The sequence below is a fragment of the Rhodnius prolixus genome, unplaced genomic scaffold, assembly GCF_049639745.1.
Source record: "Rhodnius prolixus isolate KJV_2025 unplaced genomic scaffold, Rpr scaffold_2, whole genome shotgun sequence".
In the NCBI taxonomy this organism is placed as follows: Eukaryota; Metazoa; Arthropoda; class Insecta; order Hemiptera; family Reduviidae; genus Rhodnius; species Rhodnius prolixus.
The window spans coordinates 14,042,194-14,056,427 of record NW_027411592.1 but is presented as its reverse complement, the minus strand read 5'-3'; the positions used below and the strand labels follow the sequence as shown (position 1 = coordinate 14,056,427).

General features: G+C 31.9%; 3 protein-coding genes across 12 annotated transcripts in view; 2 read left to right on the top strand and 1 right to left on the bottom strand.

The window, feature by feature from the left end:
• Positions 1–14,234, bottom strand: part of okr (DNA repair and recombination protein RAD54-like okr) — a 37,876-nt gene that overhangs the window by 19,704 nt on the left and 3,938 nt on the right. For 6 of the 8 annotated variants that reach the window (XR_012455299.1, XM_074118035.1, XM_074118034.1 and 3 more), the window contains 3 exons: positions 13,975–14,171; positions 13,835–13,904; positions 10,754–10,948 (listed from right to left, as the gene is read on the bottom strand). Coding sequence is in view for 5 of the 8 variants with exons in the window: in XM_074118034.1 (XP_073974135.1) it covers positions 10,754–10,948; positions 13,835–13,904; positions 13,975–14,171 (462 nt within the window). In the remaining 3 variants the exon portion in view is untranslated. Of the gene's footprint in view, positions 1–2,807; positions 2,951–10,753; positions 10,949–13,834; positions 13,905–13,974; positions 14,172–14,234 lie in introns of those variants that run through there. The other 2 variants (XR_012455301.1, XR_012455300.1) reach the window with 2 other exon arrangements.
• On the top strand, positions 93–6,638 carry LOC141449041 (uncharacterized). 3 transcript variants are annotated; one of them, XM_074118068.1, is made up of 4 exons: positions 93–733; positions 1,355–1,545; positions 4,655–4,701; positions 6,550–6,638. In XM_074118068.1, the coding sequence occupies exons 1-4, from the start codon at positions 696–698 to the stop codon at positions 6,553–6,555; spliced, it is 282 nt and encodes a 93-aa protein (XP_073974169.1). In that variant the 5' UTR covers positions 93–695; the 3' UTR covers positions 6,556–6,638. The 3 variants fall into 3 exon arrangements, with proteins under 3 accessions (XP_073974169.1, XP_073974168.1, XP_073974166.1); XM_074118067.1 differs by lacking the exon at positions 6,550–6,638 and having other exon boundaries at positions 93–622; positions 4,655–4,938; XM_074118065.1 differs by lacking the exon at positions 6,550–6,638 and having other exon boundaries at positions 4,655–4,938.
• Positions 6,500–8,402, top strand: LOC141449043 (uncharacterized). Its single transcript, XM_074118070.1, has 3 exons — positions 6,500–6,637; positions 7,164–7,348; positions 8,252–8,402. The coding sequence occupies exons 1-3, from the start codon at positions 6,633–6,635 to the stop codon at positions 8,368–8,370; spliced, it is 309 nt and encodes a 102-aa protein (XP_073974171.1). The 5' UTR covers positions 6,500–6,632; the 3' UTR covers positions 8,371–8,402.

Here is a 14,234-nt window from a genome sequence, read left to right as displayed (position 1 = left end):
GTCAAGATCGTTCCAATCTTAAATGAGTGATTCAATAAACGGCAACTAATCACATATTATATTATAATGCTTTTACAATCTTGAAGCATAAAAATGGTGATTCGATAATTGTCAACTAAAATCCTACATTTTATTTACTCTTTGAATCACTTTTAATCAGAATGAATGTTCTAACTGGTGACACGTTTAACGTGGATTAAACATTTTAGTTCAAAAGCACGCGTGGCTACAATATCGCAGTGTTATTTATTTAGCATCGTACTTCGTCACTAATTTTAATTAACTAAAATATCATAAAATATAAGTTATTTTTTAATAAAATTAAATTTCAACTGTAACATTTTAATTAGTAATAAAACAGCAAATTCTTTAGTAAAGAAAACCGCAAATTCACTCAACATTCAAACTTGTTAACTACTTATTTAACAAAGGTAACCTTAAAACTCCCTCTACAGAAGAAGTGCAGTAAAAATTAAATAAGTTATTAAAAATAATAATAAAAAAAAAAATGTTAGAGCAAAAATTCCATTCACTAATACACCAAAAGATAAGACTAACTATAATACTTTACAATTCAGTTCTAGCTCGTATAAGACAGTAATATCAGTTTTCACCATATGGAGTAAGTTATTATACAATTTCCTTGGCTGATTAACAAATAATAATTTTGAAATCATTTATAAGAATTGTTAATTATGATCCAGTTTTATTTCAGTATTTTTCAATTTAAAGAGTAAGTAGTACGAATTTATCTGTTACTAATTTATCCGTTCTTGGACGATAAAATGAAATGTATTCAAATACCTCCAGTTATTAAATATAAAACCATTTTACACTAATATCTTTCAATTTTTACAAGTTAACCGCTATAAAACAGCCAATAAGTTTGTACTTACAGATTTTGTCTTTTAACTTGATATTTTGGTACCTACTTAATATTCAGTCATTGTACAGACCGCAAACGGTACAATACATTGAAATGACAAAAAGATTTAAATTCCCAGAAAAATAATTCTCAGGAGAAAGCGAAAAAATAGATTTCACTGAACGAAGTACGATACGAAATGGCTGAAAAGGTGGTTGTACTAATAATGCTGGAGGATTTTAGATCAGATCAGGTTGACTTTTCTCTTTTAAAATTTTTGAAACACTACCTGCAGGTAGAGTTTAAATTCGAGACAAATGATAAAACTTGTCAGTTTAACAAAAAACATACCGACCATAAAATTATAAATAACGTGTATTAACTTTTACCTCTGGTCCGGACACCTCTTTAATGGTTAATAACACATTATTAATTATATTTTCTAAGAGTGTTAATTTATTATTTTTTCCCTTTGAAATAATCTTTCAGGACTCTAAAAATTTTATTAATCGTCGTCATAACGACAAATGCCATCGAAATTTTTGAAAACTTTGCTTGTACACAAGATTTCTGCACATCAGTGGATTGTCCACAAGATCTGACAAAAGAAAATTGTGGTGGTCAACTAATTCCTAACTCTTCAACCTGTGGTTGTTGTCCAACATGCGTTACATACATAGGTAAGTTTTTAAGAGTGCATAATTTCGAAAATTAATAATAGTACATACACATAATCAATGTAGATCAAAATGAATGAATGAACGTAATAAGTATTAGAAGTTTAAAGAAAATCGTACGAGCTGTAAACAAGCACAAGAAAGAACAATTTGCAAAAGCAGGTTTTTCGAACTTAGGGAGCCCTTGAAACCCCTTTCGAAAATTTCACATGTAAATATTTTTTAAAATTGAAAACATATTAGGTATGATAGTAATACATTTTGGATTTTTAATGTGCACACATAATTGTACTGTTCATTACTTTTATCTTTCTGAAGTTGTTTTCCGGGAGTATTACTCTATATCTATGTCAACCCCGCGCTTCAATAATTACACACAGAAATACTTAATTATAAATATAATACTAAATTATTTAATAACAGAAGCTAGAAAATTATTTTTAACAAATTTGACATAACTTCAATCATTTCGCGAATGTTTCTATTAAAAATGCAATTTTGAATTTTCAACAATGAAAATGTAATAGTATAAATTTTTGTTGTTAGTGTTGTTAATTCCATAAAATTAAATATATAAAAAGTATTTTCTAATTTCTCTTTTTAGAATGCCTTTTCTACGTTCTAATTAATCACGCTTTATCACAATATTCGTATACTCGAACTTTAATCTAAGTAAATAATTCGAGGTTGAATAAGAAAAATCGCGTTACTTTCTAAGACATCAATCATGATTAATAGAAATCTAAACAGAGGGTTTCACATTTTTTATCATTAAAAATGGTAAATAAATTTCTTTAATGCAGCTTAAAATATCTGGCGTAAATACTCACACACTACTTTCTCATAAAAAATACTACTTGGAAAGTAAATAGCTAAATTGTCTTCAAATCCTTCGTTTCTCTCAATGAAATTCGAGGGAATAGGCGAGGAGAACACAATAGCTTCTTTTGCAGATAAGAAAAAGAGTGTAAAAAAGTCAGCCACCTTTTACTGGAAAAATTTTCAGGATATATATGTATCAAATTTTTGTTCCATATTATAAAGAAAATTGAAACCAAATCTGTAAAACAAAACTTAAAACCTCAGATAATGCCATTGTAATTACCAGAAACCCCAGAAAACAAATTATTTAAAGAATGTATGTAAAAAAAATAAATAAATAAATAAAATAACGGAATTTTAATCGTAAACTTTACCTAAGCGAATTAAAACAAAAATCATAAGCACTATTTCTGACAAAATTGCAACATTTGATTCTCACTTACGGTTGACGGATTTCAGCCAAATCCTTAGAGTAGGCGACTGGGTGCCAAATCGTAATCATGAGTTTGAACATTATCCGACCATTCCTTTTTTAGATATTCAGATTGTCCCCACGATAAAAAATATTTATTCTTCCTCTGTGTACCTTAAAACAAATATTCCGTTAAGTCTTAATTTCGAAAATTTTGAAACGATTATAATAGTTTCTCTTAATGAGAGAAATTATTTCATTCAGGATTGATATGCTTATTTTTTTAACTTACAAAAAAATTTATTTAACGTTCGTTGCCTTTAAAATATTTTGTTGAAGGTGTCGCTGCAAAACTCCTGAAATTAATGTTCTCTTCCGTAAGAAAGAAATCTCAAAATCATCCTAAAATGATCTTTCTCAGAGAAATGTAATCCTTTTTTAACCCTAGTAGTATGACTTTTTTCTTCTTTGAATAATTTAGTATCACATTAAAGCATTTTGGAATACTTTTACTCTTTTAAACCAATTTAATATCTCAACAAGAATTTTAATAATTTTCTAGCACAATGAGAATCCATTGAATCAACTTATTACTTCAATAAAAGCAATTTGGAACACCGGTTTCTCGGGGAAAGAGATGTCGTTAGGACCTAAAATGCACTTTATTCTCTAATTAATTTTGATTTCTAAAATGAATTTTCAAAAACTCATGTGGCTTCCAATGCCTGAATATATTATTTAAATCAAATTTGTAACCAAAGTTCTGAATTTAAGGAGCATCAGTTTCCACGTAGGTTCTCGGTGACCTACAATTGAACAGATTAAAACAAAGTAAAGTAATGCCTATTTTTTCAGCGACAGGTTTCGTGTACGGAGGCAAATAGGAAACATACTTATTAAACAATAAATAAAATCCACGGCCTCGACTAAGAATCAAACCCAGTACCACAATCTCCTTAATAAAAACTTACAGTTTAAAATGTTAAGTGTAAGGGTTGATTAAACACCAATTTGTGTACCTTTTGGCGTTTAATGAATCCTTATACTTAACATTTTAAACTGTAAGTTTTTGTTAAGGTTAGTAATAATAATTTAGGAGGGGCCTCACATATATGGGACTAACTCCTCTCCTATTCGATGTACAGCGTCGAGACCCCCAAAAGGCACATCTACATAAAATTCCGAATCGAATGACACCTCATTCATGAAAATCGGTTATCGCGTTTAGGCGCTACGCAGTTTACAAAAAAGGTAACAAGAAGAAGAAGAAGAAGAACAACAACATTTTTTGAAAAAGCTGTTTTTGCTCTTTTCGGCAACTTTTTTCTTGAAACCTATTACATCTGGGTTGTTGCAAAAAAATTTCAGTCATAAAGGAGGGTTTGCCCTTTATTTTAAAGAAAATTTGTGAATTTTATCTTATATAGAAAAAGAGAAAAAATATTATCAAAGTTGGGTGTTTTTCAACGTTACGCTTTTTCGTGCAGTTTTTGATCAACCCTTATACAACTGTCCTACCGGACAGTTTTAATACATTTTAGCACTGCTGGCCTCGCCCCAACCGCTCGGCTACCGTGGCGCATAAGTTTTATTATTTTATTGATTTTTTAAACACATTAACGCATCGACGGTTTTTGTTAATCTTGAGTAATTCTACAAATATTTATGGCTGCCAATTTTTATTGTATCTTTTCGTTTTATGGGGCTCCGAGAGTATTGTAAACGTTACTCAAATGATCTTAACGAAATTTGAAAGGACTTACAAGAATTACTGAACAAAAATAAGTCTCAATATTCTTAGTAGATATATTATTATTCAGAATTTTATGAATGTAATGTAACTTGTAATTTCTACATTATGATTTTTTTTTTTAATAGAACCATACGGATGTTGCAGCTCACTCTTAGAAAATATCAGGGGACCAGTAAGTTTTTATCAGCACAAATGTTTACCAGAATATTCATGCGTTAACGATAAATGCACTCCAATAAAAATATATTAATTAATAGATTATTAAAAACATAATAACTTGATAATTAATTTTTTTTTTCTAACTAAATAAATTATCTATTTTCTTAAAGCCTAAATTGTTCTAATACATTTCCTGCGTTATATACATTACACACTGATATATTACTTCACTCATACTACTGCTTTGTTAGAGTGGAATAAGTGAACATATATAATATTGATCAAAACTATTGCTTTAGAATTAATTCAAAATTTTAAGAAAATTCGATTATGTAAATAGACACAGTCAGTAATATGTTCTGTTCGTAAACTTAAAGAGGCGACTTGATTAATAAGGAAATATTTGTCTTAGCTACTTCACATCATGGAACATCTTGGATAAAGAGTTAAGAAAAAAATTAGCAAAGAGCTTGATAAAAATTATCACAATCTGACTTGTTAGCCCAAGGATACCGAGAATAACTTACATAACCTAAGTCGCCCCGAAGTATTTGAGCCCAAGGATTTCGAGAATAACATAAATAGATAACAATAAAGCGCTGAACAGAAAGATGCACAAAAACCAAAATTAATTGATACTAGAATTCTTATGAAAAAAACATAATAATAATAAAAATTAGATTCTTATCGTCCAACTTGTTAAACGCAGGTAATCAATTTAGACACTAGACTGAGAACCCTCTAAAAAAAAAAAAACTTTAATAATTAATAAGCCCACCGTTCTGCACAAGTCAGGTCATACTCTTGAAACACTGATTCACAACATGAGGTAAGTTTTTTAATCAATTACAGTGTCTAATCAACAAATACCATTTATAAAGTCATTGCTAGAATAGTTTATCAATTTAATGACAATTCAATTTTGACTTGATATTACACAATATAAGTCCCTCCCTATTCATCGCTGCAAATTTATCATGGGTTGGGTCGATGAACTGTACTCAACTGAACATAACAAAATGTCCAATTATTACAGCATATAGGCACTCTTGAAAATGAGGTTAGGTATGCAGTGCTAATTAATATCGCATATTTTACAAAGCACGCATGCTTTTAAAAATATATTCCAAAATTCTAACTTTAAAAACAAAATGGGCGGAGCACGTAACTCTAGTCAGCTGTATATTAATCTATAGGTTTATTCAAAAAAACTTTTTACATTGTTTCCTTTCTTTAAGAAGTCGAGCACTCAGAAAAAAAATGTTATGTCACAGTTTTATAACTTCATCAACTTCTTTTTTTTAACAAACCCTCTACACTCTATGTTTTGCAGTATACTTTCTTTAGCTCTGAGCGATACTCTGACACCCTCGATAATTCTCACGAATCCAGTATTAAGTCTCAAGTTCCGAACAGAATCCCTATATCTCTTGAACAGTTCATACCCTAAGTATAAATTACAAACTGCAGATGGGAAACACGAAAATACAGGCTACCAAATGAAATACTGAAATAATACGCATAAATAGGGAAGGGATTAGCTATGAGGTTAGCATACTGGACTCCCACGCGGAGGTCCCACGTTCGAATCCAGCTGCTGACCCTTAGATTTTCTCTTCCTAGGAGCTTCTTACAGCTCACTGTCCGGTGATGGACAGTGTTGTCTGTAAGGAGAGAACACTGTCCGGAGGCCGGCAGTGCACTGAAAAAAGCTCCGGGCGCCAATAACCTTAGATGTTGACGCGCCTTAAATCATTAAAATAATACGCATAAACAAAAAATACCTCTATTTTAATCATAACTATAAAATATGTACTTTAAAAATGACCATTGTCTATTTGGCACTTATTGTTTGAAACAGAGATAAGAAATCATATATAACAGTCTTGAACTGTGTAGGGAAAAAGTCTCCTACAGTATACCAACAAATAGCAGTTAAATAAAATGAGGTAAGTTTTTAAATTATTCTACTTTTGATTAATACGATAGCTAGACCTGCCTAAAATTAAAGCATTGAACTAATTACACAGTTTTCTTTTAATTTTGGGCAAGACAATGCCACTTGTTTAAGTAGATTACAATGTTTGAGAAGTGAACAAACTCCATTCAGTTCAATGTTCGATAATTAGACTTTGTATAAGATAAAATAAGTTGACCAATTAACTTCTTTATAAAATTTAATTCAGTGAATCTTGACAAATAGAGTTTTGCAGTTTTTTAATTTTTTTTAGAAAATAGCTATAACAATTTTCTTTATACTTGTACGCTCAAGTATAAAGAATATAACTATAACTTAAAATTAAAATTTTGCATTATTACACGTTGTAATAGTTGACTGAGGCCAAGAAGCGCCGTTTTATGAAGAAAGATTTCTGTTCGACGCTCAGGACATCTCATTGAATCCTCGTCATGGGATATATACGTATATATATACATATTTAAAAGCGTAAATATAATTCTTTTATTCAATTTCAGGAATAAAGTAAGCATAGTAATTGTGTTGATGATGGCATTAGAGGCAACACAGGCATTGGTTTGCACGAATAATTACTGTCAAATCGTGAAGTGCCCTGTGGAATTGACTGAAGAAACTTGTAATGGACACTTTATTCCTAGATCATCTCGTTGTGGATGCTGTTCAACTTGTGTATCATATATCAGTAAGGCAACGTTTACAATAACTTTTATTTAACATTATTAATCTGCAATTTTTGTGTGATAGTTTTTTTACATCGTAAACCAACTATTTAAATAAATTTACTTCTTTTATTAGATGTGCTTGAAAAACCTTTCAGATACCATAAATTCTAAATTCAATATTTGATTGCATCAGTATTTGAAAAATATATGCATCGAAACTGGCGTGCTGAAGTAAATTAATGCAAAATTAATTTCGTGATGAAACTGATCTGATTACTCCATTAATTTCCGGGAATTTTTTTCCCTACGCCATTGATGGCATTTCTGCTAACATAATCGTACATTATAATTTGCTTCGCTCTCAAGTTGAAGCATTTTAATAAGTTCACACTCTATGGCTGAGACACAAAAATGTAATCACCATTTAACTCTTGCATCAGAAGGGACAGATCAGTTTCCATTACCCCACTTGGTGGAAGTGATTATGAATATTCATATTTCATTTTTAACGGATGCTTGCTCCGGACTGGTTAGTTCGAGCTTATCGGCTAGACCATTTCTCCAATGGTTTTAATTCTTTTCTTCACGTCGTCTTCTCGCTTCTGTATAACAGTTTCTTTCTGGTCGTGGTGCTAATATTGATCCTGCCGAACCGTTCAGTAAATATACATCTAGTTGAGATTGTGCTGCTCCCGTGTGTTCTTCATTGTTCGGAATGTCACAGTTAGCGCAATCCACTCGCAAGCCAAGTTTTCTGATTGGGGTAGACAAGCTTTGATGCTGCACTGTACCAATGTTGTAATCGCAGCCAGAGTCAACTACTGCACGCCCTTTCAAAGTGTTCATACTATATTTAACTTTTAATTTTAACCGTATTAAAAATGAACGAATTTTCCTGATTTTAAAAATTTAATTTATTACAGAACCATTCAGTTACTGTGATGAAATAAATGAAAGTAGTGAACCAGAAAATTTCTTCAAGCACGAATGTCCAACAGGTTATGTTTGCGCTCTTCACCGATGCTCACCATTGATTCATTAATTAATTTATTTTTTTAAATTAATAATTAATTTTGTTATCCTTGTTTTCATATATATAAATTTCAATTAGATTTCATATTAAAGAACAAATCAACAAATTCTGGTTTTTGTTTTATTTTATTTTTTGCTAATTATTACTATTTTTGAATAGTTATTTTCTCTTCTAGCACTGTAGTGTACTTTCTCTGTTTTGTCAAACACATTTTATTAGCATGAGAGAGAGGAATTTGAACAAGTTCAATGTAGATATGTGAGGTGTTTTTCCTCCTCATATTTTTTCAACCAGTTGGTTAAATTACAACTGATTCTTCTTTAGTTAGGTACTGAGTAGCAGCATAGCAAAACAAAAATCTATTGTTGCTCAACGTCGACCTTCTTTTACTACTATTTTCAAAATTCTATTTCAAAAATTTACTATTTTATAATAAATCCGAATTTTTAAATATCTTTACATCTTATTTTACATTCGTGCAGTTTTTGTCGACCAACCCTTATAAAACTGACCTACCGGACAGTTATAAGCACTGATGACAATTGTTCATCTGATGGTTTAGTGGCCTTTAGAGGGACGAAACAGCGATTTTGGTGGAGTTTACAACACGTTCATTGGAATGGACACAAATAAACTAAAGAGATAGAATGTTATGTATGGATTTCTTCTTTTTAAAGGGACCATATTCCGTTAGTGGATCTTTGTGAAATTTTAAATCTGTCTGTTGGCTAGCTATTCCATAAACTTAGCTAAATTCCACACATTGACAAGTAGTCTGACGATTGTAACTTCGGTAAATTTTCGGGTAGCTAGAATTTTTAATTTATCATCCTGAACTTGTAGCATAAAATAAGAAGGAAAATAAATATACTTCCCAAATATACTGCTAATGCAAAAGATAAAACTGAAGATTAATTCAAAACAGATTTGCACTATCTTTGTAAAGTTTTTCCTCATCATTAAAAAAAACAGGTGTATCTGATTTTAACTCTAAGGCATTAAAGATCTTAATCCCATACTATTTCGAAAGGGGGGGGGGTTACATACATCTCGTTCATCCATAGTACATCCAAATTTTACTAAGAATCGTTTTAATAAAATGTCTATTTTGATTTCTAGAATGATAATTTTACATAGAATAAGAACAAGTAAGCTCAGTATTAAGTGCACTAGTCTCTTATGCGTATGACCAAATTTTTTGTTCCAAGTAGCCTCTTACAACGCAATGGGTGCGTTCCACTTGGCGACCACAACGACCACGACCACGACCGCGATTTTGGCCGTTCCACTTGCTTGTGAGCGTTGCGATCGAAAACCCAAGTGGAACGGACTGTGGGCGTTTTAACCGTTCATGTAAACATTGCATATGGCGGCCTCGAAAATAAGTTAGAAGCTTGAAGAGGTTATTTTTTAATTTAAACCCCATTTATAAGCAGTTATAATAAACTTTATTAATTATTGGTAAAGTTGACTTATATTAAAAGAATATATATAATTCAATTTTTTATATTACATTTTAGTGGAGTATTTATAAAATTTACGTTTAAATAAAATTAAAATGTCTTTTGTGGCAACAGTTGGATATTTATTAATAATGCTTTAGAAAGTTCTTTATCTAGTTCCGATTAGAGTGGAATGTAATTTTACAAAATCGCAATGATAAAAAGCGAAAACTTAGGCCACGTATTATTAGCTATCAGAGTAATTGATCTTTATTCAAATGAAGAATTTAAAAGTTATTTCAGGTAAATGATTTTGTGTTATTCAGTGATTTAGTGTGTAAAGGGATAAGTAATTATTTATTTATTTATTTTTTGGAGACTTTCGAGAAACACATTCTATTATTTACATGAAATAATACTTTCATTTACATGAGATAATTTTTTCGGTCGCCATATTTTGTTTTAAAAATTGCGCCAACTCTGAACGCCCACTTCGACCCAGCTCTATAGATGGGGCGTTGTGGTCGTTGTGTGGGCGAAAATAATGACGTCATTAGTGACGTTTTCGCCACGACCACAACGACCGCGGTCGCCAAGTGGAACGCCTGAAAGTATATTTTGGTCGTTGTGGTCGCCAAGTGGAACGCACCCAATATCGGTAATGAGAGAAAAAGGCTAGGTAATGAAAGGGTAACCAACACCAATGAAATCAGAAGTTATTACCTATAGTTAAAAATAATAAGTTTTATATTTTTAATTGGAAAGCAAGAAATAACTAATAGAAATTATTAAGAACCAAGGAATGACTTATAAACGTTGAGTAGAATACGCATCTTGGCACGTCAGCTCTACAATACATATAGTAGCAGTTGTAGTAAAGTAAATATATATATATCAATTTTACCACCATGCTTTTACAGTTCATTTAATTTTAACATATAAACTCTTACCTTGACTAAAGAGCTTGGAGCTACGATTATTGCTTTATCTATCGTTGGTTTAGCTTCCGGACTTTGACGTAGCAGAGTCCACATCAATGTTATACATTGCAAAGTTTTACCAAGTCCCATCTCATCAGCCATAATGCAGCCAAAAGCATCTTCTATTCTTTGGCCGGTCACACACTCGTACATAAATTTAACTCCCTGTAGAGATCATAAAAAAAATAAATAACTGTATTCAAGAAAAGTCCATTACTCAACCATCTTTAATTATAAGGAACTTTTTTCTGAGCACTGCTGGCCTTCGGACAACGAGATGTAAGTACTTCACAGGTAGGGAAAATCGAATGTCTCGCAGCTGAACTCGAACCCGGGATCTCCGCGTGAAACTACAGTACACTAACTTCTGACAATAAGCAAAACAAAATTTATCGAATAAAGAGAAAAGAATCCAAAAGATTTGCTCAGGGCTCTAGTTGTAGACTTGGATTCTGGAGCATTCAGTTCGATTCCTTTTTAAAATTGAAATATCCACCTAAATCTTCCTATTACAAACTACTTGAATTACTTAACGCCGGTTGTGGCCAAAGTTCAGATCCAACGGGAAGGTCAAGTTCTCCATTTGTCAACCTTCCACAAAACTTTCTCGATCCATAAGCCCCTGGATAGCCTGAATTTTCCCTTAAGGCAAATAGTTAAACTTTAGCCACTACTCAAGTAGCATCATGCATCCTTAAGGAAATAACTAATTGGTCCCTTAAGAAGAAAACTAACTTCGGTCAAAACAAATCAGCAGTCCATACAAAAAACAAAACAAAAACAAACAAAAAACAAACGTCTACAAATCTCATCCTAAGTAAACAAGATTTCAGTTGAACTAGTAAAAGAACTGAAAAACTTGGGCGTTCATTTTATTGTTAAATGGAATTGGAAAAGCCATATCAGTAATGTAAAAAACAAATGCATGAGCTTATACATTCTATCTATGAATGCAAAAGTGATTGGGTTATGGCAAGATATATAAAAGAGTATTTATATTCATATTAATGTAATTTCCATTTGCATAGAAGGTTTATAGTTAAGGATCTGAACATGGATAAAGGACGATCTCTCATGATGCTACTTGAGTAGTGGCTAAAGTTTAACTATTTGCCTTAAGGGAAAATACAGGCTATCCAGGGGTTTATAGATCGAGAAAGTTTTGTAGAAGGTTTACAAATGGAGAAACTTCCCTTGTATCTGAACTTAGGCCACAACCGGCGATAAGAAATTCAAGTAATTAAACAAAATTGAATCCCTGACTATTCTGATGGCAGTAGAACTTTTTTTGGTGAGTGATGTGTTAAGAGGCCTGATGATGAAGTGAATTCCAATCGCTTCAACTATTGGGCCAAGTTGAAGCAATTCCATTCAGGAAGCAATTGTATGGTTTTTTTTTTTAATCTCGCAAAACTAAGAGCATGAGGAGGATTTAAGTGTTAAGAGATAATGTTAAATGCCGAAAGAATTAAAACTCTGATGATAAGCAAGAGAAAATTTATCAAATAAAGAGAAAAGAATACAAAAGATTTGCCCGGGGCTCTAGTATAACAAACACTGTTACTTTTCATACTTCTTTAGTTTCTAGGTTAATAAAGTTTTTGTTTTCTTCAGTTGGACTAATGCTTACATTGGAACTGTCGACAATGAGAGAGTCGACTAGTCGGCAATCAAAGGATCAGTCAACTTGGATCTTGAAAAGTTTATTGTTTCCAACTTTATTCTTGTATCTTTGGAGCAGAGAAAACGTTCTCCACGAATAGCAATCTAGGTAGGAGACCCAAGGTAAAGATGAGATAACTAGGTAGTTCTTTTCTCAAGTTAGAGACAGAATTAAATTGGTTGAAGTAAAGTAAAATTATAGGATGACCCAACTGCTCACAACTCATGGAAAGATATGAGTCTACTTGAAACGCTTTCACCAATTGAATCGGCAAAGTGTTCCAGTAGAGCAGGCAAGACCAGACTGTAGACCAAATAATTTCCACACTTAAAACATCAGGATGCCCTTTATAGGGTGGTGTAAGTTTGAGTTATGGTTGGCCTTCTGATAAAAAAGACCTCCTCCTAAGGGTTGATGTGTCGGAAAAATTGTTTAGATATTGTGAACCAATAAAATGGGGCTTCAATAATTGGCATTATACTAAAGCAGGAATTGGTGTATAGATGACAAACTAATTATGAAATATAATAAATGAATAGTTTAAAAAATATAAAAGAACTCTGTATCAAAATGTTTAATGTTAGAACATGTCTAATACTTTGTTTGCTATTGTGTAGACGGTTTCGTTTGTTGTTTAAGAGTAACGTAATTGTTTTATTTTGCTTCGATTTTTAATTATTTTATTCCTAATTTATGTAAACTTTGTTGTGATTTATTTTGATGGATATAGGTCTTTAAGGTTTTTATGAAATGGGTATGTCGTAAAAATTCCTCGAGAGGGCATAGAGATCTTGGGAAGGTAGTCGCATATAGCATGAACTAACAAAAACCTAAACTAAACTGCGCCTAATCTAACAGTGTGAAAAGAGAGGATACGAACTAGGCATAACTTAAAAGTGGCTTAGATTATCTTAGAGCCTCTTGGTGTAATGTATAAGAGTTGCGTAGGTCAGTAGAATCGTTACTAGTAGTGGGCTGGAATTCCTTGGGTCATTCAGCTCTGAAAAGAAGCTAGTCCACTTTTCTCAACGGCGAAAATGTAATAATGGATATTAAATGGAAACGCCTATTTTTTTTAGGCGGGGCTAACGTCCAACTGCCAAATAAGATGTCTTGGATGAAGCGAACGCAATTTGCCTATTTTGTTCTACTGTGTTGTTTACATTTTTAATCAAATAAAAAGTACCTTCACGCGGGTTATGAACTGGGATCTTTTATATAAATCCTCGCAAACCAAACCACCCGCAATGGCTATTATGGAACTCCAATGTTAAAAGTACATAAAACAATATGAATAAATCATAAAAGGAAAAACATTGTAAAAATTTTGTTTATAAAGAAAAACTGTAAGGATAAAACGAATAAAACTGTATTACTACAAAACTTACCTCACGTTGATGAGGGCGAAGAACATCTCTTAGAATAGGGTCAACGACTACATGTACTAATTGTTTCTCCCTAGCAATTAATGGATATGTTAAAAAATGTCTTTCATTTAAATTGAATGAAAAAACATTAGATTACTTACTTATCTAAATTTAACTGATCATGTGCAGATAACTGGGGTGGATAGTATAATACTAAAGCATTAGGTGCCATAGGATCATGCAACGGTCTCCGCACTCCATCTTTACGCATACCAAGAACTCGACCAGAAGTTCCACCTGTATACCCAATGAGAGGGATTCTGAAAGGCTTGGAAAGAAGATTTCTAATTCTTGTTTCCTAGAAATTAAAAACAAATTATACAAGTTAAATTAAGTATCATTAGTCATCATGTGTTAGCAA

What these genes read in the sequence shown, in the direction of transcription:
- LOC141449041 (XM_074118065.1), top strand. Translation starts at nt 696, where the DNA reads ATGATCCAGTTTTATTTCAGTATTTTTCAATTTAAAGA. An exon ending in AGTATTTTTCAATTTAAAGA is followed by an intron (nt 734 to 1,354) that starts GTAAGTAGTACG and finishes ATAATCTTTCAG; the next exon opens with GACTCTAAAAATTTTATTAA. An exon ending in AACATGCGTTACATACATAG is followed by an intron (nt 1,546 to 4,654) that starts GTAAGTTTTTAA and finishes TTTTTTTAATAG; the next exon opens with AACCATACGGATGTTGCAGC.
- LOC141449043 (XM_074118070.1), top strand. An exon ending in AACTTGTGTATCATATATCA is followed by an intron (nt 7,349 to 8,251) that starts GTAAGGCAACGT and finishes AATTTATTACAG; the next exon opens with AACCATTCAGTTACTGTGAT.